Source organism: Anser cygnoides, chromosome 1 (genome assembly GCF_040182565.1).
Source record: "Anser cygnoides isolate HZ-2024a breed goose chromosome 1, Taihu_goose_T2T_genome, whole genome shotgun sequence".
In the NCBI taxonomy this organism is placed as follows: domain Eukaryota; kingdom Metazoa; phylum Chordata; class Aves; order Anseriformes; family Anatidae; genus Anser; species Anser cygnoides.
In genome coordinates this window covers 36,390,811-36,417,249 of record NC_089873.1, presented here as the reverse complement: position 1 = coordinate 36,417,249, position 26,439 = coordinate 36,390,811, and the positions used below count along the sequence as shown (strand labels likewise).

The window sequence follows — 26,439 nt, the reverse complement described above, 5'->3', positions numbered from 1 at the left end:
GCAGTTGCTGCAACGGCGAGCACCAAGGTGAAAGTGCTCTGGGCTTGCTTTCTCGAAGCTGAAGGCAAACCTGTCTGAGCAGCCGTATTTCTCCTCACCCTGTGAATTTCTGTACTGCTTTCTGGCAAAAGTTAGTTTCCGAAGAAGGAAGAATGGATGGATTTTCCAAAGGAAGCTACAGATTAGTATTTGATAACATGCAGACAGATAGCATTAAGCTATGACTCTTCTTTTTTTTTTTTTCCTTTGCTAGATTCCTCAGCTCATCAGACACAATTGCATAACCTTTATTTTCTCCAGAAATGTTCCTTTAAGCAGGACCTGTCCTCCACATCATCTGCTCTTTCTGCCTTCATGTTGTCTCTTCAGTGTTGCTGTGGAAATATGTTGATTTGGGTTTAAAAAAAAAATAAATTGCTGCACAGGTGTACCTGTGGGCAGCACACTGCCATGTGGAGGTTTGCTTACACAGGGAAAGCCAAGAAAGGGGATGTGTGTGAAAGTGCACCTTTCCTCTTTTGCCTGAGAAGTTGACTCCCTTGTTAACTTTCAGAATTAACTGTTGCATTCGGCAGGGTTTTCTTTTCAGTCCACGTACAGCTTTGTTTAGTGTTTGTTTGCAGTCTTGTCAAGGGGTTAATTAATTACTCTTGAACTTCCAATTTCAGTCGCTACCTTAGTGTATATTTCGTATTTGTGCAACTGCAATTATAATTCTTGAATACAAGCTGTTCCTTGGTGTAGCAGGGTGCAGGGACACTAATATTTTATCATTTTCTAATATGTATTTTCTACAGATCTTGACAAGACTCTAATTTCCCGGTGGCCTGAGGGGAATGGAAAGGTCTGTGTACAAGTTGCAGCAGTCAGCTGGTTCTGCTGTTGACTTCGTACCTGTTGTGAGACCTCACAGGGATTGCAACTGCCTTTGATCACACCAAGCTTTTATCTTAATGGCTTCAAAGATGAGGTCTAGAAAAGTAATTTAAATAGTAGACCTAAAAGATTGACTTTTGAGGCATGTTTCTGTGGCAAAGATTCGTTGTAGTGTGGTTTGCACATGGCCACTTCCTGCAGATCTGCCATTTGATGTTCTCTGGAGGAGAATTGACAGACGTAAAACTCCAGCAGCAGGGTGTATGTCTTCTCTAAGCTATTCCTAAAAATAACCAGCATAAGAATGGCTTTGAATTGATTTTCTACTTACGGATTCTTGGTAACAAAGCTGTACATAATGTTTCCTTTTTTTTTCTTGACTTGCATTTGTGTACTTGCATACATACAGAGTTTCCTATAATGACTTTTAGAGAATAAATTACCAAATTGACATCTTTCATGTTATAGGGGTTTCACAATACCAGCTGTAGTAGAGGGTTATTGTGAATAAAGCGTTGGTGCTTATCTGTGGAAGTGTGTACGCTTTCTGTCACACTTGCCAAGATTAGCTTGGGGCTAATTTAAGTTGACAGCTGTATAAAAGGGATTGGTACTGTCACCACCAAACTGTTGCAGTTAACTTTCACACATGCTAAATATGAAAGATAATTTTTTTTGAAGCTTGAACCAGTTTTGCATAAGCCATTTATCGTGATTTCTCTTAACCCTGAGAGAGCTGAGATGGCGCTTTACAGCAGCGTAGCCTAATGGCGTGGGATTTACTGAAGTCCTTTAAACATATAACTCGCTTCAGGGTAAGTATAAGGAGAGATTTTATTTGCATCTAACTGGCATTGTTCTAGGGAAGAAAGGGTTTATTTGGGATGTGCTTTCACAAGTAGAACTTCAGAAGAGAAATCACCAAAAAATGGTATTTTGTTTTCTCCATGCATCCTTGCCATGTGCAAACATTCACTTATGCGCCACAATAAAATATTGTGAATTCAAATCGAGCATTTGGTTGGGTGTTCTGTTTGTGGGGCTGTTGTTTTAGTAGTAGCAGCATGGAGCTTGTAGGCAAAGCAAGTATTTGTGAGGCCCGAGGACCCCTTTCTGTAGGGGTATGGGGCAGGCTGCTGTCCCTGCCTCTGCACCTTTTTAACCAATGCTTGTGTTCAAGCTTATCCTCAGCCTCGTGCCCGTAAGGACTTGTACAGCTCCTGGGAACAGGCACAGGAGTGGCTGCTGTTCCCCTGCGTCAGAGCCAAGGGAAGGGAAGAGCTGGGTTTTTTCTTTGAGTGTGGGCTGAAGAATTGAGCCAAAGATGTTTCTCATCAAAATACAGCTCAAAACTACTATCCACAGAGCTGTTTCTCAGTGCGAAGCCAAAAGCCAAGTGTTGTTCGTCAGTGAACTCTCAGTAATACCCTTCAAGGCTGAATTAACAAGTCATGTGTGGCAAAGTGGTTGGGAACAACATTCAGAAGTCACTATCACGATGTGCATAGCATGACTTCCGAACATTGAACTGGGTGCTTCAGTTTCAGGAGTTGTCCATCCTAATGTGTAAAATGAAGCCCAAGAGCAATTCTCATGCTGATGAACAGCGCTGAAGTATTTTCCTGTATAAAGGTTCGTTTTCTTTTCACACCTGTTTTGTTGTTCAGTGCTTTCTGCTTCAATTTGAGTCCCTGACTTGTCACAGTAGCCAAAGGTGATGACCATTTTTTGTGTTACAAACAACAAAAATCTAGAAAAATCCAATTATGCATGAAAATTTTCAGATTTTGGGCAAATAAACCCATCTAAAGGCAGACTTCACCAGACTGAGTATGCTATTCATAGAAGAAGCATCAGTGAAGAACTTTCAAAGTAATTTCTTCCTGTATACCGTAGAAATATCTTTACATACAGTTTTCCCGAAAGGAAAAAGCTGGAAGGCAGTGTGTTAGTGGACATCGGGTTAGAAGGACCCTGGTCAGCCTGAAGTTGTTTGTCCCTGTTATCCTCCAGGTCTCTTGCTTAGTTTTTTTGTTTGTTTGTTTGTTTTTCTTTTATCATCTCTTATTATTCTCTTATCATCCAGTGCTGATAGCCAGTAGAGAAGGAGTGAGGAAGGAGAATTGGGCATTTCTATTTCCAGCCGTGGCTGAGATTGCTCAGCCTTGAAGTGAGATCACTCTTAACCACATGTGCCTCCCACCAGACCAGCTCAGCATCTGCTGTAGGCTCACTGACCATTGCATTACTCATGTCGTTTCCTACATCCTAATTACTAACACAGCTGCTGCTCGTCCCTTTCTGTTTAGTGATCATGGAGCCTGCTCCACTACTGTGACCTAAAACTGCCTTGTAGCTTCTAGTTGCTCTGTACGGTATTTTATCTTTTTGGAAAGTGTAGGTGGGTGGTGTGCCATGCATGCATTACCAGTTTGTGTTCATTTACACCAAACTTGTGGAAACTTTAAAAACTTTTTTTGGCGTTGTTTTTGACTTCTATCTTATATTTTAATGTAAAATATTCTTTTGGACCTTGCCTATTTTAATCCCATATTTAGTCCTTATCAGTCTGGCAGGTGTAATAGCTTCTAGCTCAGTCCTAAAGCGGGTTTGGCCCTGTATATTGGTGTGATTGCTGACACACACACAAAAAGACATTTTCACACTGGAGCATCGCAAGACTCATCTTTTTTGGTGAAAAATTCACTTCCAGCTTGTTTAAGAAAATAAAGATTTTATGTAACCCCATGGATTCAGACAAATTATTCATGGATGGCTTTGGTTTCTGCCCACAGTAAACAATACTAGTGGGTATTTTGTTTTTGATGTGAGCAATATCACAGTTACAGTAATGAATGAATGAAATTGTTTAGCCTGTTTCAAAAGCTTCCTTTCATCTGTGGGAGAATTTGAGCAGATAGAATGAAATCTCTTTCAAGTCAATTCCCAATGCAGAAATAAATCTTGTGTGGGTGAAGGGGGGGGAAGCAGCCACCTACCTGGAAATCTAAGACTATAAATGAGATGTCACAGAAAAAAGGCAGTGGCATCCACTCCAGTGCTAATCCATTAGAGGGGAGGGAAAAAAAAATAAAAAAAAAAAGAAAAAGAGAAGGGTGGATATGGAGGATGGGGGAGAAAAGCCAGCAACATGTTTATGAAAGAGGGTACTTGTATGGTATCTTTAATCCTCATTCTAGTGAAATGATGACTACTGGAATTATATAGGAAAACTGTAGGAACATATTGTCTGCCGTTCACAGATACACTATTAATTAATCTGGGCTACTTCTGTGTGGTTGGTTAGGTTGGCTGCAAGCTGTTGTCCCACTGATGGTGGCAGTGTTACACACGCGTACCCCAGCTGGAGTAAGGAAGGAGGCTGGCTGCAGCTCCTCTGAGCTGCTGGAGCCTGGAAGGATGTCCTGCTGCACCATGGACAGACTTCTGTGCTGAGGGTACCTGCTGCACTCTCAGTCCTCAGCCTTAAACTGAAAATCAAAATAAACAATGAGCTGCCCATGGATATATTTGTGTTTGTCTACCTCCCTTTTGATAAGCCTTAAGGAGGGTATGAAAAGCTTTTCTACTTGCTTGAGGGTTAACAAATTGATTTTTTTTTTCAGAAACTTATATATGCTGGAATTGCAGAGAGTCACTTTGATCCACAGAAAATAAAGAAATAACCTCAACAAAAGCTCTTGGGTATCATTGCTTAATTCTTGTAGTTATTGAATAAAGACATTAATTCCTAGAAAAAGAATTGTTTACTTCCCTAGTGAACAATTTCCCAGAATACTGGGATAGTGAACTATTCCCAGAATAACTCTTTAGAATTGTTGGTAATCTGAAAACTGATAATGAAGAAGACAGGAGTATGTTCCAGGTTGTAAAGTTTAATGGATGTTTAGGATTATGTGTCTACTAATTAGATAAATGATGGAGTTAGAGAACATCCTGAGGGAAGAAAGGTAAAGATGTGGTTAGTAGAAAAAAATGTTTTGGTGATTGGAAGATTTTATTTTTCGAAAGGCATGGGTTATTTTGAAGGACATAAATTCTTTGCAGGGCTTTTTTTATGTAGGTATTTTTTTAACATCTTATGGGACTTTCAGCTTTTTTTTTTTGGGTGGAGTCAAGGCTTTTTCTAAACTAAGTTTATAGAGAAAAGCGTTCGGTAAGAGAGCAGTAACTTGAGAATGTCAACTCGTCTTTTATTTAAGGCTTTGCTTTCTGTATCTTTATCAGAAGTGGACAAGACCACCCAGTTCCACCCCCTTGCCATGGGCAGGGACACCTCCCACCAGACCAGGCTGCCCAAAGCCCCATCCAGCCTGGCCTTGAGCACCTCCAGGGACGGGGCATCCACAGCTGCTCTGGGAAACTTGTTCCAGCGCCTCGTTATCCTCATAGTAAAGAATTTCTTCTGAATATCTAATTTAAATCTCCCCTTTTTTGGTTTAAAGCCATTCCCCCTTGTCCTATCACTACACCCCCTGACACAGAGTCCCTCCCCAGCTTTCCTGCAGGCCCCCTTTAGGTACTGGGAGGCCGCTGTAAGGTCTGCCCAGAGCCTTCTCTTCTCCAGGCTGAACAACCCCAGCTCCCTCAGCCTGTCCCCATAGGAGAGGTGCTCCAGCCCTCTGAGCATCCTTGTGGCCCTTCTCTGGACACTCACCAACAGGTCCATGACCTTCTTATGCTGGGGACCCCAGAGTGAAGACAGTGCTCCAGGTGGGGTCTCACAAGAGTAGAGAAGGGAGGGAGAATCACCTCCCTTGACTTGCTGGCCTCACTTCTTTTGATGCAGCCCAGTAACTGGAGAGAGGAACTGTGGTAGAGAGAAGCAGATAGGGTTTGGGATTTATCATGTGGTTGCAAGTGGTTGTCAGTGACTGAAGGGGTAGATCAGGGCCCTGGTAATGAATTTTATTTATGAGCTGGGGCCAGTCTGGAGTAGGTGTGGAGTCAGTTCCTGTGCTTCTCCTGGTGCATGGTGGCTCCCTGGTGCAAGGAGAAGTCTCGGAGCTCTCATAGTCCTTAAGTTTCAAAAAGCACTTTTATGAACCCTGCTGTAGCTATGCATCGTTCAGTATTTCTGCTAAACTGTTTGCGTTTCCCAGATATTTTTGTCAAGATATGAGACATAAGTTTTGCTAGACTTCTGAGTTTACAAAAAAAAAAAAAAAAGTGTGTGGACTACTTATTTAAGTTTTTTCAGAGTTTGAGATCTAGACCAGCGTAAAACAGTCCTCCTAACGCATAGCTTGAAGCTTCTGCTGGAGCAAATACAACTTAATGCAATCGCAACGAGTGTGGTTTAGAGAAGAGTAAAACAGCCAAAGGTGTTCCACAGAGTAAATGTATTGATATAAACTTAAAAAACAGAGGGCTGAATGAGAATGCTTCAGAAGACCTAAGATATGGCTGTTGTGTTTTTGTTAGGAAACGGTTACGGAGAAGCTGTCCAGGGTTTGTTTGACTGTCCTGGTTTGTTCTTTTAACATAAATTTAGGATTTTGTAATCAGTGATGTTGGCAACAGGAGTTTGAGCTCTGTTCAATGAAGAATAGAAGCACAGTGTGACCTACATCTCCATTCAGTCAGATGGGATTTGGGGTCTTGTGAGGTACCAGCAGAATGCTAATTGTGAGCCAGACAAACTAGCTGGCTCATATCTGGGGGATTTGCTTTCAGCGAATCAGATCAGTCTGTAACGTATTGAAGTGTCTATCAAGGTATCTCTGTAAATGTGATGAAATCCTACCATCTTGCCGCGCAGGTTTCGTGATGCTCCTGTTTGCAAAGTAGGATGTATTTTTGCTGGCACTACTATACCATGGACTAAGCCATAGGATTGTGTGTTTATTATTGAGCAGTGTGTGTTTTACACCATAGAGACAGCCAATACTGTAAAAAGAGGGGCTTCTGATCCAAAGTAGATATGCTGTTTGGGTTGAACTTCATAAAAGATTGGATAACAGGTAAATGGGTAATGGGGAAGAGGAGGGAAGGAGTTGATGGTCATGAACAGGTCTAATTCAACAGTTCCCCCAGGAACTGTTATGGGGAGAGAAAAAAAAATCCTTGAAAATGTGTCTGAGTAAAAGCTAGAGAATTATAGGCCTTTATCTCTTTTTCCCCCTTTTTCCTCCAACATTTTCTTATTACTTGCATCCATAACATAATGGACATGAGGACAACTGCATGGTTGGAGATTTTTTTTTTGGAAGGGTGTTTCTTTTATTAAGTGTGATAAGGTAATGCTTGATCTCATTTTGTTCACTTTAGTGGAGGATAACATTTTTGGGGGAGTGGACAGAAAGAAATATGAAGGGGAACTGAAAAGCTTAGGAAGTTGATGCATTTCCTCTATTGATGGAGGGGGGTGGTAGGTTTTCCATAAAAATTTTCAAAGATGTGTGATTAAGTTATCTTTTAGAGATATGAACACCTGTTAGTTCTGCTTTGTTATTTGTTAAGCAGTTCAGATGTGGTTTTTATCCTGACGACTTTGTCTTTGCTCCTTGCTCTCACAGACTACAGTAAAAACAGCATTGGAAAGCTGGTTGAAAGAAGTGCCTCAAGGAGGGATTTAAGAAACTACACAGAGAAAATGATTTCGAAAGACAGCAGTGACACAGAGCTGTTGGAGTAGAAGGTGTTACTAGCTTCTGCGTTAGGCATCAGGGTTAGTAATTACAAACACATAGGTCAAACTTTGAGATTAAAAATCGTGGGACTTTCTGCAGCCTTTTCCCAGAAGCTGGGGTATGAAGTAGGATGTGAGGGCAGAAGAGTGCCCATATCAGGAGAGGGGGACCTGCTGTCATCTGGACCCTGCATTGCCTGTAGTGCCCATAAGCACTGTTTTGACATTATGGTTAATTTATTTCTGAAATAATTGGAAAAGCTGGAATAGTAGGCAGGAACTTGTCTTTCACAGCCGCAATCCTCCCACCTCAATATACTGACACCCCAACCCCCATGTGTTTTTGGTGTTCAGTCTTGCCGGGTTCCTTTTGTCCATGCCCTCTCCTAGCAAGGTGTTCGATGCACAGATTCAGCTGCCAGCTGTGTCCCACAGCAGCTGCCTGCCAGGCTGGCTTGTCAGGTCACTTTGTTCTCGTAGGTTTTCTCATGCATTCAGTGCCTTGACAAATTTTCTTGGTAAGAGCTTTGTAAAATGATACCATATTGTGTGTAACTTAACACACCATTGAGCATCAGAACATCTCCTGCCATTGAAGTCCTGAAGTCCATTGCCAAGCTCAGAGACCAGAGCAGCTCCAGCACCTCAGGGATTTTCGTAAGGAATGAGAAGTGCTAAGGAGTGTAGTGGGTTTTGTAAGGAGTAGCTTTTGGCTCAATTTGTCTTTTCCCTTTTTTTTTTTTTTTTTTTTTTTAATAAGAAAAAAGGGATTGAAAACAGCTAGCATCATCAGTAAGGAAAGTAGTCAGTTGAACAGAGTGTTTATTGTAAAACTGCTCTTTCTGTGCTGCTGCAATACTCTAATCATGCTCATAGCCTTTCAAACTAAAGAAGTGTTGGTCAGCTGATTTCAATTCTTTGGTATTTGTATTTTTACTTCTGATTATATGTCAAGTTTTCGAACTAGAAGCTTATTGCATCAGTATTTTTATCAGTATCTCCATTCATTTGCTCAAATGATAAGGACTACAGAATGCGCGTGGTTAAACCACTCACAGTTGCCTCCCAACTAGAGGCTCCTTAATCTCTGCTTTGTGTTTCCAAAAATGATTTTATCTACAGTTGGTGTTTATTTACATGAAATACTTGTAAACAACTGGTGGCATTATGCATACAGGTGTTAACTGCAAATAAAACCCCTCTTCTGTGTGACTGCAGCGTGTGACGTTCAGCACTGCAAGGAAACTTTCTGGAAGCACTTAACTGTAGTGGATGCACATATAGAGTATAACCACGTTTCTTCTATTTGAAGAAAGAAATGCTCATTTGCATGTTACAGTATCATGTTGCTCTTAAAAAATCAAAAGAGTATTTTATCTTTAAGCGAGACTGACACAGAACTGACATTTCCGCAAGAAGAGAAAAGCTGATGCAGAGTCCCCTGCAGGCCTGCCTTCCATTTTTGTTTTCTTTGCTTTCCAACAACTTCTATCAAGGTTTTTTGTTATGTAAAATTTTACTGTAATCAAAACACTAGAGATCAAGAATTCATGTATGTCTTCAACTTGCCATCAGGGTTATGATATGCCTTCAAGCTGTTGTGCTTTCTGGGGAGGCAGCAGTTGTTTTTCAAGACACTGTGTGCCTGACGTGAAACTGGTTGTCTAGTGCTGGAAACGCCGCCTCAAACAAATGGTGTCTTGGTTATTGTCTCACCAAGCATCTCTGTGTTGCCGTGGTGCAATTTGCCTGTTGGAATACAAGGCAAAGTCTTGTCCTTTAAACAGACCAACAGTAGTTCCTTTTTTTTCCTCTCTCTCTTTTGTACCTTTAGTGCTAACAACTCTTAGATTTATAGCAGGTATTTTGTTTGTGCAAGATTCAGAACTTGACCAAATACACACCCTCAGCCAACAGATTCATTATTCAGCATCGCAGAGATTGCTGTAGAAAAGCAACTGGGGATCTCTTGTTTCAACAGGGAGGCATAAATGGTGTCAGACATGACCATCGGGTAGTCCCTGTAAAGAAAAGTGTGTCATGCCTAAGGGTAAAACACGCTCGTGATACCATTGGTTCTTACTCATATAGTTCTGTGAGAAATGCTTGTTATGCCAAATGTAGGTGTATGGAAACAAGCAAGTATGCATGTGTGTGGGTGTATGTGTATACAAAAGTCAGGTATTGTAATTCAGTTGGTATTTGCAATACTACCTGTTGAGTCATATATAAGATACAGTTGGAGGCTTCTGTGCTTCACTAACTTGGACTATGTCCCTTAATTTCTTTTTTGATTTTTTTCTCCCTTTAGGGTAATAAATGCAGGGAAGAGTACACACAATGAAGATCAAGCCAGCTGTGAAGTCCTGTTTGTCAAGAAGAAATCTGGAGGTGCGAATTCTACACCAAACAAGAATTCAACAAAACGGAGGTCGTCGCTGCCGAACGGAGAAGGTCTCCAACTGAAAGACAACTCGGTAAGCAGACTTCTGTGAAGTACAAAATAAAAATAAAGGGATGTGGTGATAGGACACCGAAAGAAGAACTCTAAGTGTTTACTGTTTCATGTGTTTCCAGTTACATGATATTATTTCTGTGTAAATGCAGAACACCTAACTAAATTTTTCTTAGCTCTACTACTTGATTTTTTTTTCACTGAAAAATGCTCCTTGCATATTAGTTTAAATATGCAGAAGGGAGTACTCCTTGGATTTTCCTTTATAATTCATTTATGAAAACATAATCCTGAGAAATTTACTGCTATGAAATACTGACTTTAATGGTTGTGGTTATCTTGTCCAGTGAAGGTCACTGCAAGCATAACAGAATCATTGTTTATACGGTTGCACCATTTTATGAAGAGTTGGACTTTATTTGGGTTCTTCTTACTGAAACAGGATTGTGTGTTACCAGCTTGGTTTATGTAGGTAGGTTAAGGTCCTCCAGCACCCTGAATTCAGTGATCATGGACTGCAGCCCTCTCTGTGGAGAGTGATGTACATCATGCACTTCTTTGTTGGTAATCATCTTCTGTTCTTCGTCTGTCTTATTTCATCCATTCTTTAGCATGGGCTCAGGCTCCAGCAACGATTGATACTGTGTTAGATTCAGACATGTAAACTCCCTAAATTTTGGATGTTGGAGTCAGACAATGTGGATATGCTGTCTCTCTGCTGTTGGGAGAGCACAGCTTCTCCCTAAGTACTGATTAGTCTTCTGTTGGACTATAAGAACATCTTTTCTTTTTTTTTGTTTGTTTGTTTTTAAACCATATAATAATTAGAAGTCTGCTTCAGTTTCTTTCCCAAAACCCCATGGCTTGGTGAACACCTGATGACTGCAGGGGTCATTGAGGTCCTGAGGAACAAGAACTTCCTCTTGCACCGTGTCCCTCCTCACCTCGTGCTCCCCCTGCTCTGTTTCATACTTCCTTATTGCTGCAAAATCTTCAGACTGAGGTTTGCAAATAGTCTTGTCCTTTCCTCTTTCAAATCTTTCCTAAAATCATCTGTACTAGTTCCTGCGTGCTGATATTCCCCATTGAATTCAGACTGTCACAATGTTTTTTTCCAAGTACATATTTACACCCTCCAGGATAAAGAATTGTGCCCTAATCTGAGACTAATCAGTTTTGCATACACACACGCAAGGCAAAAAAGTATTTTTAATAGTCTGTCTTCAGAAAAAAAATTGTCTGTCCTAGAAAGACCATGCAACTCTCTGCTATTGACCTACACAAATGCTTGATTCCAACGAGTGTATTTAATTTTTGTATGCATTAATTGCTTTTAATGAAGCAAGTGTCTGACTACAGTACATATACACATGTGTAAACCACGCAAAGATAAGCAACAATGTATTTGGTCCACGTGGTGGGTTTGTTTGACACCAAAGGTACTGCTGTCATGCACATAGCACACTACAAGGACCCTGGAGCAGACCCTGACCTGTGTAGGGACGCTAGCGCTGCTCTAGCACCTCATTGAAGTTCCAGGCCTAGCTTGTGGGAAACCAGATCAGGGACCTCTGAATCCATGGCATGGGTGGATGTAGCTGTACTGAATTTGCCTCTGTTTTCATATTTTGGGAGCATGCATGGAACATAAAGGTTCACAGTGATGCTTCGCAAGTCCAGTTAACTTCCAGTTTTGAGTAGTATCAGATGCTTCTTCCCAAGAGAGTAAAAATGCATGCTAGGTTTGTATATACTTTACTGCACAGTTAATCAGTTTCCCCACAAGGTATTTTTGTCCAAACATTAAGTACTTAATATGTTTAGATTGCATGCAAAATACAGGAATATAAAACTTATTTCATTATTGGAAAGATGTCTTCAATAGCCCTGATGTTATCTAACATTATGGTTATCATACTGTTATGGCACCGTAATGGTAGGGTCTATAAACTGAGTACATATTTTTGAAAGCTGCTCTTTTTATTCATTTTAGACTAAATGATTGTTAGCCTTATCAAATATCCCGTTGCCCTGTGTAATGAGAAAGCTCATAGACTTCTCCAATTTCTTCTCTTTATTAGTGTATTTCCTACTTTGATTCTGTACCTTTCATCTCCATTTTGGCATAAATAACTACTTCCTTTCAGGTTTCATGAGAGAAACCTTTTTATTTCAAATCTTTTTACTTTCTTTTATTTCTTACACATTTTGACCAGAAGAGTGCATAGCATCTGAAGTGAAGAACCAGCTGATCTGTACAGTATAGTACTGTTTCCATGCCACTTATCCTGGTTTTTGTATGTTCTTATCTACAGATTTTCCTGTTTACTATGTGACCTTTGAAGGTGCTGTAGCACTCATTATTTAGCTGTGTAAAACCTATTCTACCATGTTATTAGACCACAGCTTGTGAATAGAAATTTGTAATATATTCTCCCAAAGCAGGCAGCATATTTCTGGAGAATGTTATCTCTACTAGAGGGCAGTCTTACACTAGCAATTGTTAGGATGTTTTTCCTTGGTACATCTTTTGCTACTTGAAAATATTAAAAAAAAAAAAAAAAAAATTATAAATAATGATAATGTTATTTCTATAATTACTATGCTTTTACTTTTTTTTTTTGTATTTTTATGCTATGAAATATAGTATTGTATTTTGCCCTCACATAACATTGTTAGCATGGGAAGCAAGTATTTTTTTAAAGAGTATCTGAGTCAGTGTTAAACATGATGAGGATGCAACTATTCTGTATCAAAAGGATGCAGAAATACATGCTTGAGACACTCTGGTGAATGTTGTGATATCATCCCAGCAAGTGTTCAGTAAGAAAGCCAGGGGCTGAATTCTGTAAATGCCTTCTGGGGACATTCCTGTAATGCATGATCTGAAATCATACCTGAGTAGTGAAGCACTTCATAGAAATTTTGGAGAAATTTCCTTTGGAAAGAAGGGATGAGAGAAGTGATTTACTGAGTACTTGTCCAAAGGAGGGAAGAAAAAAAAAAATTTTTTTTTCGGTTCTTGCTTATTTTAAAGCATGGCTCACAAGGGAAATATGTCCTGCTCCCCCACTGCTACATGGTCTTTGGACAGGCGGCCCTGTGGCAACCTGTAAATCAGCAGTGCCTACCCACGTGGCTGAGGTGCCCCCTAACAGGGGTACTGCCGTGGCGAGCGCTGGAGACCATCAGTGAGTGAAATGGGAGTCATATGCCAGGGTCTTGTCATAGTGACGGTCAGGTGGCAGGACTTAACGTGATGCATTATTAATTGTCATCGTACCATGGAAATACATAATTAATAGTGCTGTAGTTTTTCTCTGTGTCACAAAGATGGGAAGGAGTGCTTGTTTTGTATGACGCAAGCCTGATTGTCTACCGTATGTAGCTGAACACACCATCGGTGCCACGAGGAGGCTTTCCTCTGTGGATGGGATGGCAGCTGCTCACCCAATTCCAATTTTATTTGAACCCAAGACTTACTCCATTGCATTTTGTATCTGTACTTCTTATTTGGTGCAATAGTAGTAGGGTGGACTGTGGTTGGTTGTTTTTGTTTTGTTTTTTCAGAACAATTCTTGAATAGCAATGTGATTCGTCTGTCTGTTTGGAATTAGTTGCATAAAAAATCTCTCAAGGTTTACAATGCAGGACCATTGGCTAGCTTACCTGAAAAATATGTCTGAAACTGATTGCTATATATTTCTAAAGCTGCCCACTTTTTACTATAACCAACCTCCAGTTATTTATACACATTTGCTGTCATGATTTCTCATCCATTGCTTGACCCAAAACTTTGCATGTCTTAATTACGTTTTACAATTACAAAACCCAGGAGACTGTTGCATGTGCCTGAGCGCAAGGTCAGCAGATGTGGAGTCTGAAGCTTATTAAATTTCCTAGTGCATTCTGGAAATGAATTGTAAGGTCAGTGCAGTGAAGGATCTGTTTTCTCCTGTTGTGTCTTGTAGCTATTTAGAATGCTGTTAAATTTGAACGAAGGAAAATCTAAAATAAATCAGGGTGTGTTGACTTATCATACTCCCAATTGAGGGCTTTGTCCAGTTGAATGAATGAATGGAGATTCATGATTGAAAGACAAAATACCACCAGAGCTAGCAGAAATGGATGTCTCTGAGACGTTGAAGAATGATAATACCTTTGTGTTGGAAGGAAGTTCAAGCTCCCCGAACGAGAGAGATGGAGAACAGCCCTGCATATGCACACCAAAATGGATAGTAGCATGGTAGCTACAGAAGGCATCTCAGCTGTGGGAGAAAAGAGAGGATCTTCTTGTGCCTTTTGTCTCATCTGGCTGTCCCGGCTGCCAGCTCTTGTTTGTTCTCTGAGTTTCTGCCTTATTTGCACTGTATATTTAATTCTCGGCAAATTGGCACGGGTTTTGGATAATTCAGTTTTTTCAAACAGAGCTGTTTTTATTCTCAGGGAGGTAGAAAATGAGTTCATTTCTGCTTCCTTATTTAGATAGCTAATAGGTTATTAATGGCTATTCTTTTTGCTAGTTCAGAAGTTAATCAGGCTTTGCAGGAATATATACAAGTTTGTGGAGACTAATATTTGTCACAGTAGTGCCTGCAGATCCCAGCTGAAGTTAAGGCAGTAGAGCATCTCATACAAAGATATGATAGATAAGATCAAAGTTATAATATATGTATAAGAGAAATGTTGTGGTAGTCATCTCCCATAACTTTATAATACAGACCTCTCAGTTATATAGGCTATTTCTACAGTCTATAGGAAGAAATAAGTCCACTTTGGAATAAGATGAGGATAGTCTGAAAGTGCAGGGTTTTTTTTTTTTCTTCCACTGGTTGTAAGGGGAATCTAGGGAACTGTCTTAGAAATGTGCAGTATGGATGTCTGAACTTAGCTGAACTGGTAGCAACACTGTCTTGTTTTAAAGTTAGGTGAAGTACACAGGAACCACCGGAGCTGACATAACCATGCCATGTTCAGGTCAAAGACAGCCTGAGAATGCAGCAGGGGCCCACATGAGCTTTTCTGTGCTAACGCATGCTTCCCAGTGGCTTAGGGGAAACAAATGATAACATTTCAGGTTCATATTTTGTCATGGCCTGTCATTCAGATCTGTTTAAAACTTTATGGTCTTTGACACCTTATTTTACTGCTAAGCTGACATGAGTCTGGTATCCAGTAGGTACTGGAGCATCACATCTGGCCCATGCACACCAGAGGCTACAGTGGCAGGGTTGGCACAGCTGTGGGTAAGAGGAAGAAAACTTCCCATCCTCTGGAGAAGATGAGGGTTTTGGCTAGAGCAGAGCTCAAGAGGTGATCTCTTGGAGCAGGGTCTTTCAGCCCTGCTGCAAAAATGTGTGTTATTGTTTCTGATCTACCACCTTCACTGTAGTGCAGGTTCAAGGTTGATGGTGAGGTAAAGGAGCTCCAGGTTTGCACTCTCTTCCCTCTAGTGTGAGGGATGACAAAGTAGTGTGCAGAAGACCAAGGAACAAGGGGCATAAGGCATGAGCAAGTGAGTGGATGACAGTAAGTTTCCCATCTGTGTCCTGGTATTTGGTGTTCGGACATTCCTGCTTGGAAACTTCTCTCTGCCTTGAAGGTTTTCTTGTTCAAGACACCACTGCTCAGTGAAACAAAGAGCTGCACTGGCTCTGACTAGTCTTTTCCAGCAACAGAGCCTTTAGCTCTGCTCCCGAATCAGGTGGTGAGGCAGCTTTGCTCTCATCATGGCCATTTGCTGTGTATTGCTTGGCAAGGGCACTGTCAGAAACCTTGCACATGAAGTGAGGTGACTGCAGCCACAAGAACTGAGCTGAGAAAGCAGAGCAGGAATGGGATAAAGAGTAGCTTGGTATGAACACCTCTTTGTAAATGCTAATCCTAAATGACTGTTGTGTTAGTAAAGAATGAATTACTTTGTGCTCTGCCTTATTTTCTGAACAGCTCTAATACAGACTTTGGGGGCTTGCTTTGGAAGATTCAATAATTTATTTTTAGCGACTAGCTCTTAATTGTAGGTTTCTGATAGAAATTGTTTGGGGTGGGGGGCACTATCAAAATTCAAAACCTCTAGGTGGAAGGTAAAATATTTCTGTTTCAAATAGAGTTAGAGATATGATGTGGTTTAACCTGGCCAGCAGGCAAGCACCACACAGCTGTTTGCTCACCCTCCCCAGTCCCTCTCTGGTATGGGAGAGAGAATCAAAAAAAATGAAGCCTGTGGGTTGAGATAAAGACAGTTTACTAGGACAGAAAAGAAAGGAAAATAATAATGATAATAGTACTACTAATAATAATGTGTACGAAACAAGTGATGCACAATGCAATTGCTCACCACCCGCTGACATGCCCAGCCTATCCCCGAGCAGCCGGCCCCCCACCCCGGCCAGCCACCCCTATATATTGTTTAGCATGACGTCAGATGGTATGGAATACCCCTTGGGCCAGTTTGGGTCAGCTGTCCTGGGTCTGTCCCCTCCCAGCTCCTGCTGCACCCCCAGCCTGCCCGCTGGTAGGACAGAGCAAGAAGCCGAAAAGTCCTTGGCTTGGTGTAAGCACTGCTCTGCAACAATTAAAACAGTGTGATATCAGCATTATTCTCATCCTAAATCCAAAACACAGCACCATACCAGCTACTAGGAGGAAAATTAACTCTGTCCTAGCTGAAACAGGACAAGATATAATGCCTTTATGTGTACACACACAAACCTCACCACCAATGGCAGCACATCTGTGAAGGGCTTGCACCTTATGAATGGTATGAAGATATAAACAGTGGAAGCATTATCCATGGTGCATCATAAGAGAGGGATTTTGGCCAGGGAACCAAACCCTAAGAGAGGAATGGGAGCAGAAGCAACTTGATCTCCAACTCCCAGGAGGCAGTGTTGCCATTCTGAATAAATGGTTTCAGTTTCTAGCTGAAATACTACCAATTTGGGACACTTGTCTCTGCTGGCAAACTACTTCACATTTTGCATGAATAGCAAACTATTTTTGCAAACAGATTCTTTGGTCAGTAATCCTGTTATCTGTTAAAAATGGCTTAGTGCAGAACTTTACAGCCAGGAGTTGTGTGGACTTTGAGTGATTCTGAGCCAAGAGTGAGCTGGCACAACTGCCAGACATGCCCTCGGGGGTAAAAATTCATATAATGTTTTTGGTGAATTTACCAGACTAGGCAAGTGGGTGGGACTGGATATGGAGCTGCATTCAGAGCTGTGTGCACTTGTTTTTTTTCCCCTACAACTGTAGGATGTTTCCTGTATGATACTTACTGTGGTGAGTAATCCAGTACTGCGAGACAATCCTCCCATTTCTCAGCATTTCAATAATGAAATGAACAGTGTGCACAATAGGTTGCTGAATTCCTTTTCTTGGTAGAAGTCAGGCTTGGAGGAGCTCCCTTGTATAGGGGACTATATTCTTGATGCAGTGGTTAAGGATACTTTTGAACTTTACTACATGCAGTTGATACTCTATACATAGAGCAACAATGCCATAAGCTTAAATAATAATAATAAAATGGTAATATTTATAATTGAGACTTCTGAAAGTGCATTTCAAATAGGGTTTTAAGTAATAGTGTTTATTCAGCAACGAACTTTTTGCACTTCTGTTGCATTCAAGGGGTGACCATATAGCTGTTATGTGTCCGGCTGCATTAGGGTACCGAGCTACCCCGATGACAGACTCACACGTAACGCAGCACACCCTCACTCGAATCACGTTCCACGAACCGCCACAGCCACACTTAAAGAGTTTGGTCACGTTCAATGAGAACTGTCACAGCTAGGTTCAATGCAATCTAGTGCAGTTTATTGCAGCAACAGGTACACAGGTTCTTTGGCTTGCTGGTGATAAATTCACTGTCTGCAAAGCACACTCAAATGCCAGAAGTACGAGTAACACAGGCTGGCTATTAATGCGTTAAAAGGCACAAAGCCCCTATAGAGATTTCTGAGTTTCCCGGGGGGGCAGGACTTGGTGTGACCAAGTGTTCAGATCTTACCCAGAGGTGTCCCAGTGGGGGGGGAAGAGAGATTCAGCCCATCAACTGATCCCAGAAGTCACAATGATATCTTCCCTCCCATTCCCCCTCTCTTAAGCCGATTTATATTATTTTCTATCTTTTAGGTGGAGCTTGAGTGACTCTGGTCATGCATGTCTCGGATACGATTGGTGCAAAGTTTTCTGGCTTTTGTTTAAAGGAATAGGCTGCGAGAAATTCAGAGCGCGTGCTCCATGAGGGGTGGTCGCACCTTGGAGGTGGGTGGCTTTTGGGATGGAGGTGTGTTTTGGCATTATAATGATATTATAATGAGCAAAGTTCACTAGAGTACAACATTTTGTCCAAAACCATGGCAAGTGGTTGGCTCAGGGCAGCAAACGTGCAGCTGATCGGTCTCGGTGTGCACAAGAACAATGGAGTCCCCAGCTGGTCACAGAGCCCAGCCGCGGTGTCTCCACACCGCTCCACACTCCGTGCTGTTCCTTAGAGTCATCACACCAGGTTCCCCCGGTGCAATAGCATCTAAGGTTGGGAGCCTAGGGAACATTTTGTTAGCACAGCTACACTGCGCCCTGGAAGCTTCTTCAGTGCTGTACCTTTTTGTTAAAACGTGAATATCGGTTTAATTTTCAAGTCACCTTAGGCAATTATTCCACATAATCCACCCCATGACTATAGTCACTCAAGCTTCACGACATTTGGAATGTATCGGGTGTATCACGTATGTTCTTGTGGTGAGGATTATTGAGTATATATATGTCTCGTAGGTATCATAATCCAAAGTTTAACATACAAACTAATTGTTAGTATAAAACATAATGCAGTGAGTATTAACAAAACAACAACAGGGTGAAGCATCTTGTTGAAGATTCCTGTGTCAGTTGGCAACCATCTAAACAAAGTGTCCCACCAGCGGTGTTTTTCATTTTTCTTTACTCTTTTCATCACTCGATGTATTTCTTCTATATCATGATGGACAATAATCAGAGTCCTTTGTCCATTTTCTCGAACTCGTTTCAGCTGCTTCAAAGCTTCATGTAACAGTAATTTCTTCACCAGTGTAAGGTTCATTCCAATAGGAGTAGACAGCAGATCATGAAGTAGAGTATAATTGGATGTAATAAGTTGGTAAGAGATGACAGGAGCTGAGTAACTAAAATCACATCCTAGAATCTTGGTAAAGTTACAAACACGAACATTGGAGTCATTACTTGTACTTACAGTAATATTATCTATGACTGTAGAATCACAATGGGTTCTCGTGCAAACACAGCCTATCCCAATATATACAAATAGTTTCAAGGGTTTCATTAGGATGTATCTCAAAGTGACAAATGTTTTGTTCAGTGTCAAGAACAAATGTCTTGGGCTTCAAGCGTGTTACTTTCAAAAATGAAGCCTTTTTGGTCATGCACAATACATGCATTTACATCAGTTGTTTGCCACTTTCCTCCCTTTTGATGGGCCCATACTTTACGTTCCTTAGAATAAAGTATAGTTCCATTATGATTGAGTCCTAATGCAATGATTGGATATACATTGTATACTGTGGCATTGCTTATTAAGGCAATATTTTATCACTTTCTGCATAATGGGTAAAGTTGACTAATTGCTGCCATGCTTGAAACTCCTTTTCAAATTCTGAAGCATTATCCCAAATCAATTTTCAGATTTTAGTGGGTAAGGTTCCTCCTTCTCCCTCTCTAATAATAGCTGCTGCTACAGACTGTATTCATAACTGTGCTTGGATGCAGCTCAAGGCAAGGGAAGTATTACCTTGGGTTTTCCCAAGGGTGTTTACAATTAATTGATGATCATTTTCTTCAGTTTGTTCCCAATGGGGTAAAATGTCTGATAGAAGCCGTTGACGTGCTCCTAAGGCCAATAAGGATACATTCCAATTTCCTTAGGTCGTCTGTAGTAGCAGTTATTCAGCTCATTAGGACCTCAGCATCAATGCTATTTAATATACCTAATCCTGTTCCAAATAACCCAGTTACATCTGGTGGCGTGCACCGAGATTTTTTCAGAGAACGTTCATGTAACCATGCTAACCATCCAGTATAGGCAGTTCTCAAAAAGGTGGTACATTTTGATTTGATTTCTGAGATATTAATGCACAGTTATAGCTCTATCCTTTTTAGAGACCAGCTAGGTTAAAGAGTTGCAATGTTCCAACACCTGCACTATATCGTGACAATGCATGGTCCAAGGGTCATTATGAGATGTCACGGTGAAACACCTCAGCTCCATGCACAACCACAGTAGCTAAGTTTAAGTTTTCCCTGATGGCATGTGTTCCCATAATCCAGTGTATTTAGCATGGGCTTGGGACCACGGCCATTCTGGGTCTTTTTGGTTATGAACCAGAGGGGATTGCATTAAGGTCAGGGTAAAGCATAGCATTATCAATCCAAACTGCTGATTTGTCATTCTCCAGCTGTCCACACGCAATTCACACGGGATTCCTGTGAACACAAAAGGAAAGAAAACATGCTCGGTTGTATTCAACCGGCAGGGTTAGAAAGAGGGTGAAATCCACCAGGTGCGAATCTGGTGTACTTTTCCTGAACAATCTATATTAGTGTATGCAGAACCGACTAAGACTTCTGCCCTGGTTAATTTTTGTTCCTCTGGCAGCCAGAGTGAATTTTTTTGCGGTGGGGCATTGTTTTTCCACACCATCGATTCCTGTGAATTTAACCCTGCGTTGACCAGGTCTTATGCCCAGGGTTTGTGCTGTCTCATGGGTAATTACAGACATTTGGGCTTGGGTATCAAGGAGAAAGGTTACCAATATTTTGGGGGTCCAACGGGAAGGCAATGGTAGGGTCAGAGTATTCAGCAGAGAGCCATTAAATTACTAATACCCGCCAAGCAGGGTGGCTTGCTGCCCTCCCCGGGGACAGGAGTTTTTTTGCTGATACTCTGCCTTGTCAGTTGGGCTTGGCGCAGGAGGTGTGCTTTCCTTATGGGCTGGGGGCTTTCCAGTTAGGCAGCTCTCCCCACTGGGAATATTTTTCTTAACCAGAGATCGGACTAATGTACGGAGATTCTCCGTAGGGACACAACGCAAAATTGGTCGGGGTACACCCAAAGCTATGGCCTTACGCCACAACTCAGCCCGTTCTTTATGATGTTTGAATGTCTCTTTAAAGTTGGGGTATTTGGGGTTTTGAGTGTGGATTTGGCGTGCTCGCCAGGAGTAATCTGGGGGCTTAGTACGGGACAAACTAATCCAGCCCATTCGACGTGCATACTTATCTATATCTTGTACAAATTCACTCCAGGTAGGAATGGGGGAGTACGGATTTCGCCTACGACCATGATCACCATCCCTGTGAGCAGCTTGTATGCGACCCTGGGTATTTGCTACAAACATCTTAAGACAATCAGGGAGTCCACGGATGAGAGGGGTTAATCGAGCTGGGTTGATAGGAGCCAACATCGGGGATTTCCTAAATTCATCTCTTTCATATATCGCCTGAATGCAGGCTGCTTTCTGTACTGCGATAGCCACGTCAGCATAGCTTGTGGCTCTAATTTCCAGTGGTTCCCCTCTCTCCTGGGGATCTATACGACCTGCCCAGTATGCAGCTCGTGCAGTTAAGGAGTAATTATGGTCTCCTGGTGTGGTGGTTAAAAATACTCCTGGTCCCCAAAAGCCTCCTGCTTCTTCCTCACTCAACATAATTTGATCTCCTCCTTCAAGAGAAACTCGCCACACGTACTTGACTTCTGATTCTCCTGACCGCCTTGAGAACTTCTCCTGTATTTTTATCAGCTCTGCTGGTGACCATGGGATTTTTCGCACTGTAGTGCGGATCTCATCTCCATCATTAACAGTGGTCTCAGTTTTAACCAAAGGTCTCAAGGAAATCGACTGAGGTTCAGAATTGGCAGTCTTTTTGACCTCATCATCACTGTCAAACCAAATATCACCATTCCAGCTTTCAGGGTCTGCACTATGCATTAATCTATGAACCTGCTTAACTAGAGCAGAAGACTTTATTTTATTTAACAGGTGATTATACTTCTTCAGTAATTGTTTAAGATGACTATTCTCATTCAAAAGTTTATTATTCTCATTCAAAAGTTTATCCACACTGATTCCTAATGTTTTTCCCATCTCCCTTTCAAAGGCCAATGATGACTTTAACGCCTCATTTTCTGATTTCAAAGCCGTGTATTCCACATCAGAAATTAGTTTGGGAGCAGGAGTTTCCTTAGCTCCTTGCTGAGCAGAAGACAAACAGCTTCCTAACACCGCACAAATTGCACCTTTAACTTTTCCCACTCTGATCTTTTGTGCAGCCTGGCACTGCTTAATGCTTTCTACCAATTTCTCTCCACCTTTCCAAAAATTTTGAGCCCACTCCCTCACAACCTGGGAAGGGGCACAGTTGTATTTTTGCAGCAGTTTATACATGGCAATCCTGCCGATTATGGCAATTTTTCTGTTGCGTTAAAGGGGTGACCTGTTAGTCCTTACAAGTCCGGCTGCATTAGGGTACCGAGCTACCCCGATGACAGACTCACACGTAACGCAGCACACCCTCACTCGAGTCACGTTCCACGAACCGCCACAGCCACACTTAAAGAGTTTGGTCACGTTCAATGAGAACTGTCACAGCTAGGTTCAATGCAATCTAGTGCAGTTTATTGCAGCAACAGGTACACAGGTTCTTTGGCTTGCTGGTGATAAATTCACTGTCTGCAAAGCACACTCAAATGCCAGAAGTATGAGTAACACGGGCTGGCTATTAATGCGTTAAAAGGCACAAAGACCCTATAGAGATTTCTGAGTTTCCTGGGGGGGTAGGACTTGGTGTGACCAAGTGTTCAGATCTTACCCAGAGGTGTCCCAGTGGGGGGGAGGAAGAGAGGTCCAGCCTGTCGACTGATCCCAGAAGTCAGAAGGTATCCTTCGTGATGGTATCTTCCCTTACATCCCCTCTCTCTTAAGCCAATTTATATTATTTTCTATCTTTTAGGTGGAGCTTGAGTGACTCTAGTCATGCATGTCTCGGATACAATTGGTGCAAAGTTTTCTGGCTTTTGTTTAAAGGAATAGGCTGCGAGAAATTCAGAGCGCGTGCTCCATGAGGGGTGGTCGCACCTTGGAGGTGGGTGGCTTTTGGGATGGAGGTGTGTTTTGGCATTATAATGATATTATAATGAGCAAAGTTCACTAGAGTACAGCATTTTGTCAAAACCATGGTAGGTGGTTGGCTCAGGGCAGCTGGTCGGTCTCGGTGTGCACAAGAACAATGGAGTCCCCAGCTGGTCACAGAGCCCAGCCGCGGTGTCTCCACACCGCTCCGCACTCCGTGCTGTTCCTTAGAGTCAGCACACCAGGTTCCCCCGGTGCAATAGCATCTAAGGCTGGGAGCCTAGGGAACATTTTGTTAGCACAGCTACACTGCGCCCTGGAAGCTTCTTCAGTGCTGTACCTTTTTGTTAAAACGTGAATATCGGTTTAATTTTCAAGTCACCTTAGGCAATTTTTCCACAACTTTGAACAGCATGAACTTGTAGTGATTGTCTAGATACATGTTGCTGAATGAGACATTTTGCATTAAGTTTCAGATTTTGTAACTCAGGTCAGCAATGAATATTTACTTTTGGATTTGTGAATGATAGTTTATGGCGTTTGTAATCCAACCTGTTTTCTCTGCCCTACTGCCAGTGTTTGGCACCTTTTTGGAGCTGCTGGAACAGCAAAAAGTAAAAGGAGCTGTGGTTCACAACCCTGTGCACAACTTTGAAATAAGCAGTGCTTTTGGCACATGGGGTAACAGGATTCAGGTGGTGTCTAGACCATATGCTGATCTGCTGTGTAAGGGAGCAGTTTTGGGTGAATGAAATAAATATGCATTTTAGCTGTGGAGCTATTGCTAGGATGTCTGCGATCCTAAATTAGACCATAGTTAGCACAAAGTTCAGACATAATTTTGAAGTTATTTGACTGCTTTGAGATATAGGTTATGCTTTTGTAGTAGTTGGTGTTTTGCAACAGAATTGCCTGATTCATGTCCCTTGCAAAATCATTTATTTCAAAATCTTTATTAGCCCACTCTCTTCTGGCTTGCAAGACAGCCCCACGAACAGTTTTTTTCAGTAAAGCTGGGAAAAGGTGCAGGATTAAGAAGAAACAGAGGGGGAAAGAGACTGGAAATACTCTTTCCTGAGGCTGCTGCCAAATATGCTATCATGCAAAGACAGGTATTGTTAGTCCTTAAACGTTTCACTGAGGATGTTGAGGTGAATTTTCCAGAAGAGTTGGGGTTATCTAGGGTATGACTCCTTAGTGCTTTTTCAGGCAGATCTGAGCTTGTGCTGCTGAGAACTTGGTCTACCCTGAGGCCTGGGTTAATGGGCCCTATCTTAGTGATACTGAACACCACCACGAGAACGTGGTTTCTGTTCAAATCAGAGCAAGAGCGGAGATGACTTACACCCATCAGAAGGAGACTGTGTAGAGCAGAAGTGAAGAAATATTTTAGAATCATATCGTTGATCAAAAACTGCTGAACAAATATATTACATTACCACATATACCTTATTCTTAGTAACGTATAGAAAAAATTACTTTTTTAGATACTTTCTCTGCCTGTATGAGAACAACTGTGTTGACCAGCCTGCTAGGAACTGAGGTAAGATGTGAGATCTAAAAGCGTGCTATCATGCTGAGAGCCATCCTGAAACATTTGCCATAGCTCTTCTGATCAGGGGACGTGTAACTCCACTACCGTACAAGAAACTTTTTGGGGGACTGGGAATATTTAGGCAGTGAATGTGTACGCTAGTACAGGAAGAGTGCAGCTGGACCTAGTTGCATCCACCATCCTTGAGGACCTCTGTGCTGGATCCAATTCTGACACAGACAGGAAAAGCCTGAGCTGTCCCCTCTGTCAGCATGGGTGGGCCTTACCTGCCAGTCACGGAGGTAGGGGTCACACCGTGGCACTAGCTAGGCACAGTGGTACATCATATATCAAAGATGTGACTCTCCAGTACTTCTCCTCTACACAGTCATTAGGAGATGAAGGCAGTCTCACAGAGGTAGCTGTGTTTGTCAAGGCATTCTGTGATGACTGTAAGGTACAAAAAGATTGCAAGCTCAACCTTTTTGTTAGTATTTTTTGCGGAGGTTAAAAAATAGGCAAAAATACATGTCTCTTCCCTGCAAGAGTTGTACTAACACGCTGGGTTATTTCCTTTTCAGTAGAAAGATCACTTCTAGGAAAGTGACCTGTGTTTTACGTGCTGCAGCTGTGCCACTGGCTGCTCCGTCACTTATCTAACTTGTGGTTGCATGACGGTGACTGTCTCTTTTCCTTTCTTTTTTTCCCCTCCCATCTCCCCAGGACACAGATGGGATCAGCCTGTACTACTGGTCCCTGTTCGATGGACATGCTGGGTCAGGAGCAGCGGTGGTCGCTTCCAAACTGCTGCAGCACCATATCCTGGAACAGCTGCAGGAGATCGTGGACATCCTGAGGAACACGGCCGTCCTCCCCCCCACCTGCCTGGGAGAGGAGCCTGACAACCCGGCCACCAACAGCAGGACACTGACACGGGCGGCCTCCCTGCGTGGCGGCGTGGGGGCCCCGGGCTCACCCAGCACCCCTCCAACACGCTTCTTCACCGAGAAGAAGATCCCACATGAGTGCCTGGTTATTGGGGCTATAGAAAGTGCATTCAAGGAAATGGTACGTGCGTCTTTGGGTGTTGAAGTTCTCATTGCATACATCAGTGAGCCACATGGCCTGGACAAAATGAACTTCAAGGGATTTTTTTTCACTTTTTTTTTCTCTACTTAAATAATTCTGTCCATACATAGATGGTATTTAAGAGCCTCAAGAGTTTAGCTGTTATGTCTCTGTGAGGCAGGGAACTGTTTATCTCCCTTTGTCAAAGCTGCCGCCAGGCTTGCTAGCGGACAAACAGGAGCAACATCCTAAATCCCGGGTAGCGCCATGACCACATTGTTAGTGGTTTACTCTGCTAGAAAGACTCTGAGAAGTTTGTTGTTCTTTCTTTCATCTTTTCTTCTTTTTTTTTTTCCTTTTTAATCTTAAAAATTAGCATTGCCTCATAGTAGCACATTCAGAATTGGCCATTGCCATCAGGCTACACATATGGACACGCGCCTTGGAAAGCCTCATTGCCCTATGGGAGCAGCAGCGAAGGCACCTCAGCATCCCTTGCACTGCAGACACTTGTTGTTATCGCCCACAACTGCACAAAAATGAGTCCTAAAATCACATCAAGGACATGGATGAAAGCCAGCTTCCTTGATCTAATGACCTGCAGTTCATTGGGGTTGCTCATAAGGCAGTGTCTGTGGGGAGAGTGCCTGCAGTTCTTGGGTGAGGTTGGTTGGGAGTGGGTGAGCGGGGCATGAAGTATGTTCTTACCACTCACTTTGACTTGTGT

The 26,439-nt window shown here is 42.2% G+C and overlaps 1 protein-coding gene across 2 annotated transcripts in view; it reads left to right on the top strand.

The window, feature by feature from the left end:
• Nucleotides 1–26,439, top strand: part of PPM1H (protein phosphatase, Mg2+/Mn2+ dependent 1H) — a 139,216-nt gene that overhangs the window by 52,466 nt on the left and 60,311 nt on the right. For both annotated transcript variants that reach the window (XM_048065338.2, XM_048065339.2), the window contains exons 2-3: nt 9,840–10,005; nt 25,368–25,712. In XM_048065338.2, the coding sequence (XP_047921295.1) occupies nt 9,840–10,005; nt 25,368–25,712 (511 nt within the window). The remainder of the gene's footprint in view (nt 1–9,839; nt 10,006–25,367; nt 25,713–26,439) is intronic.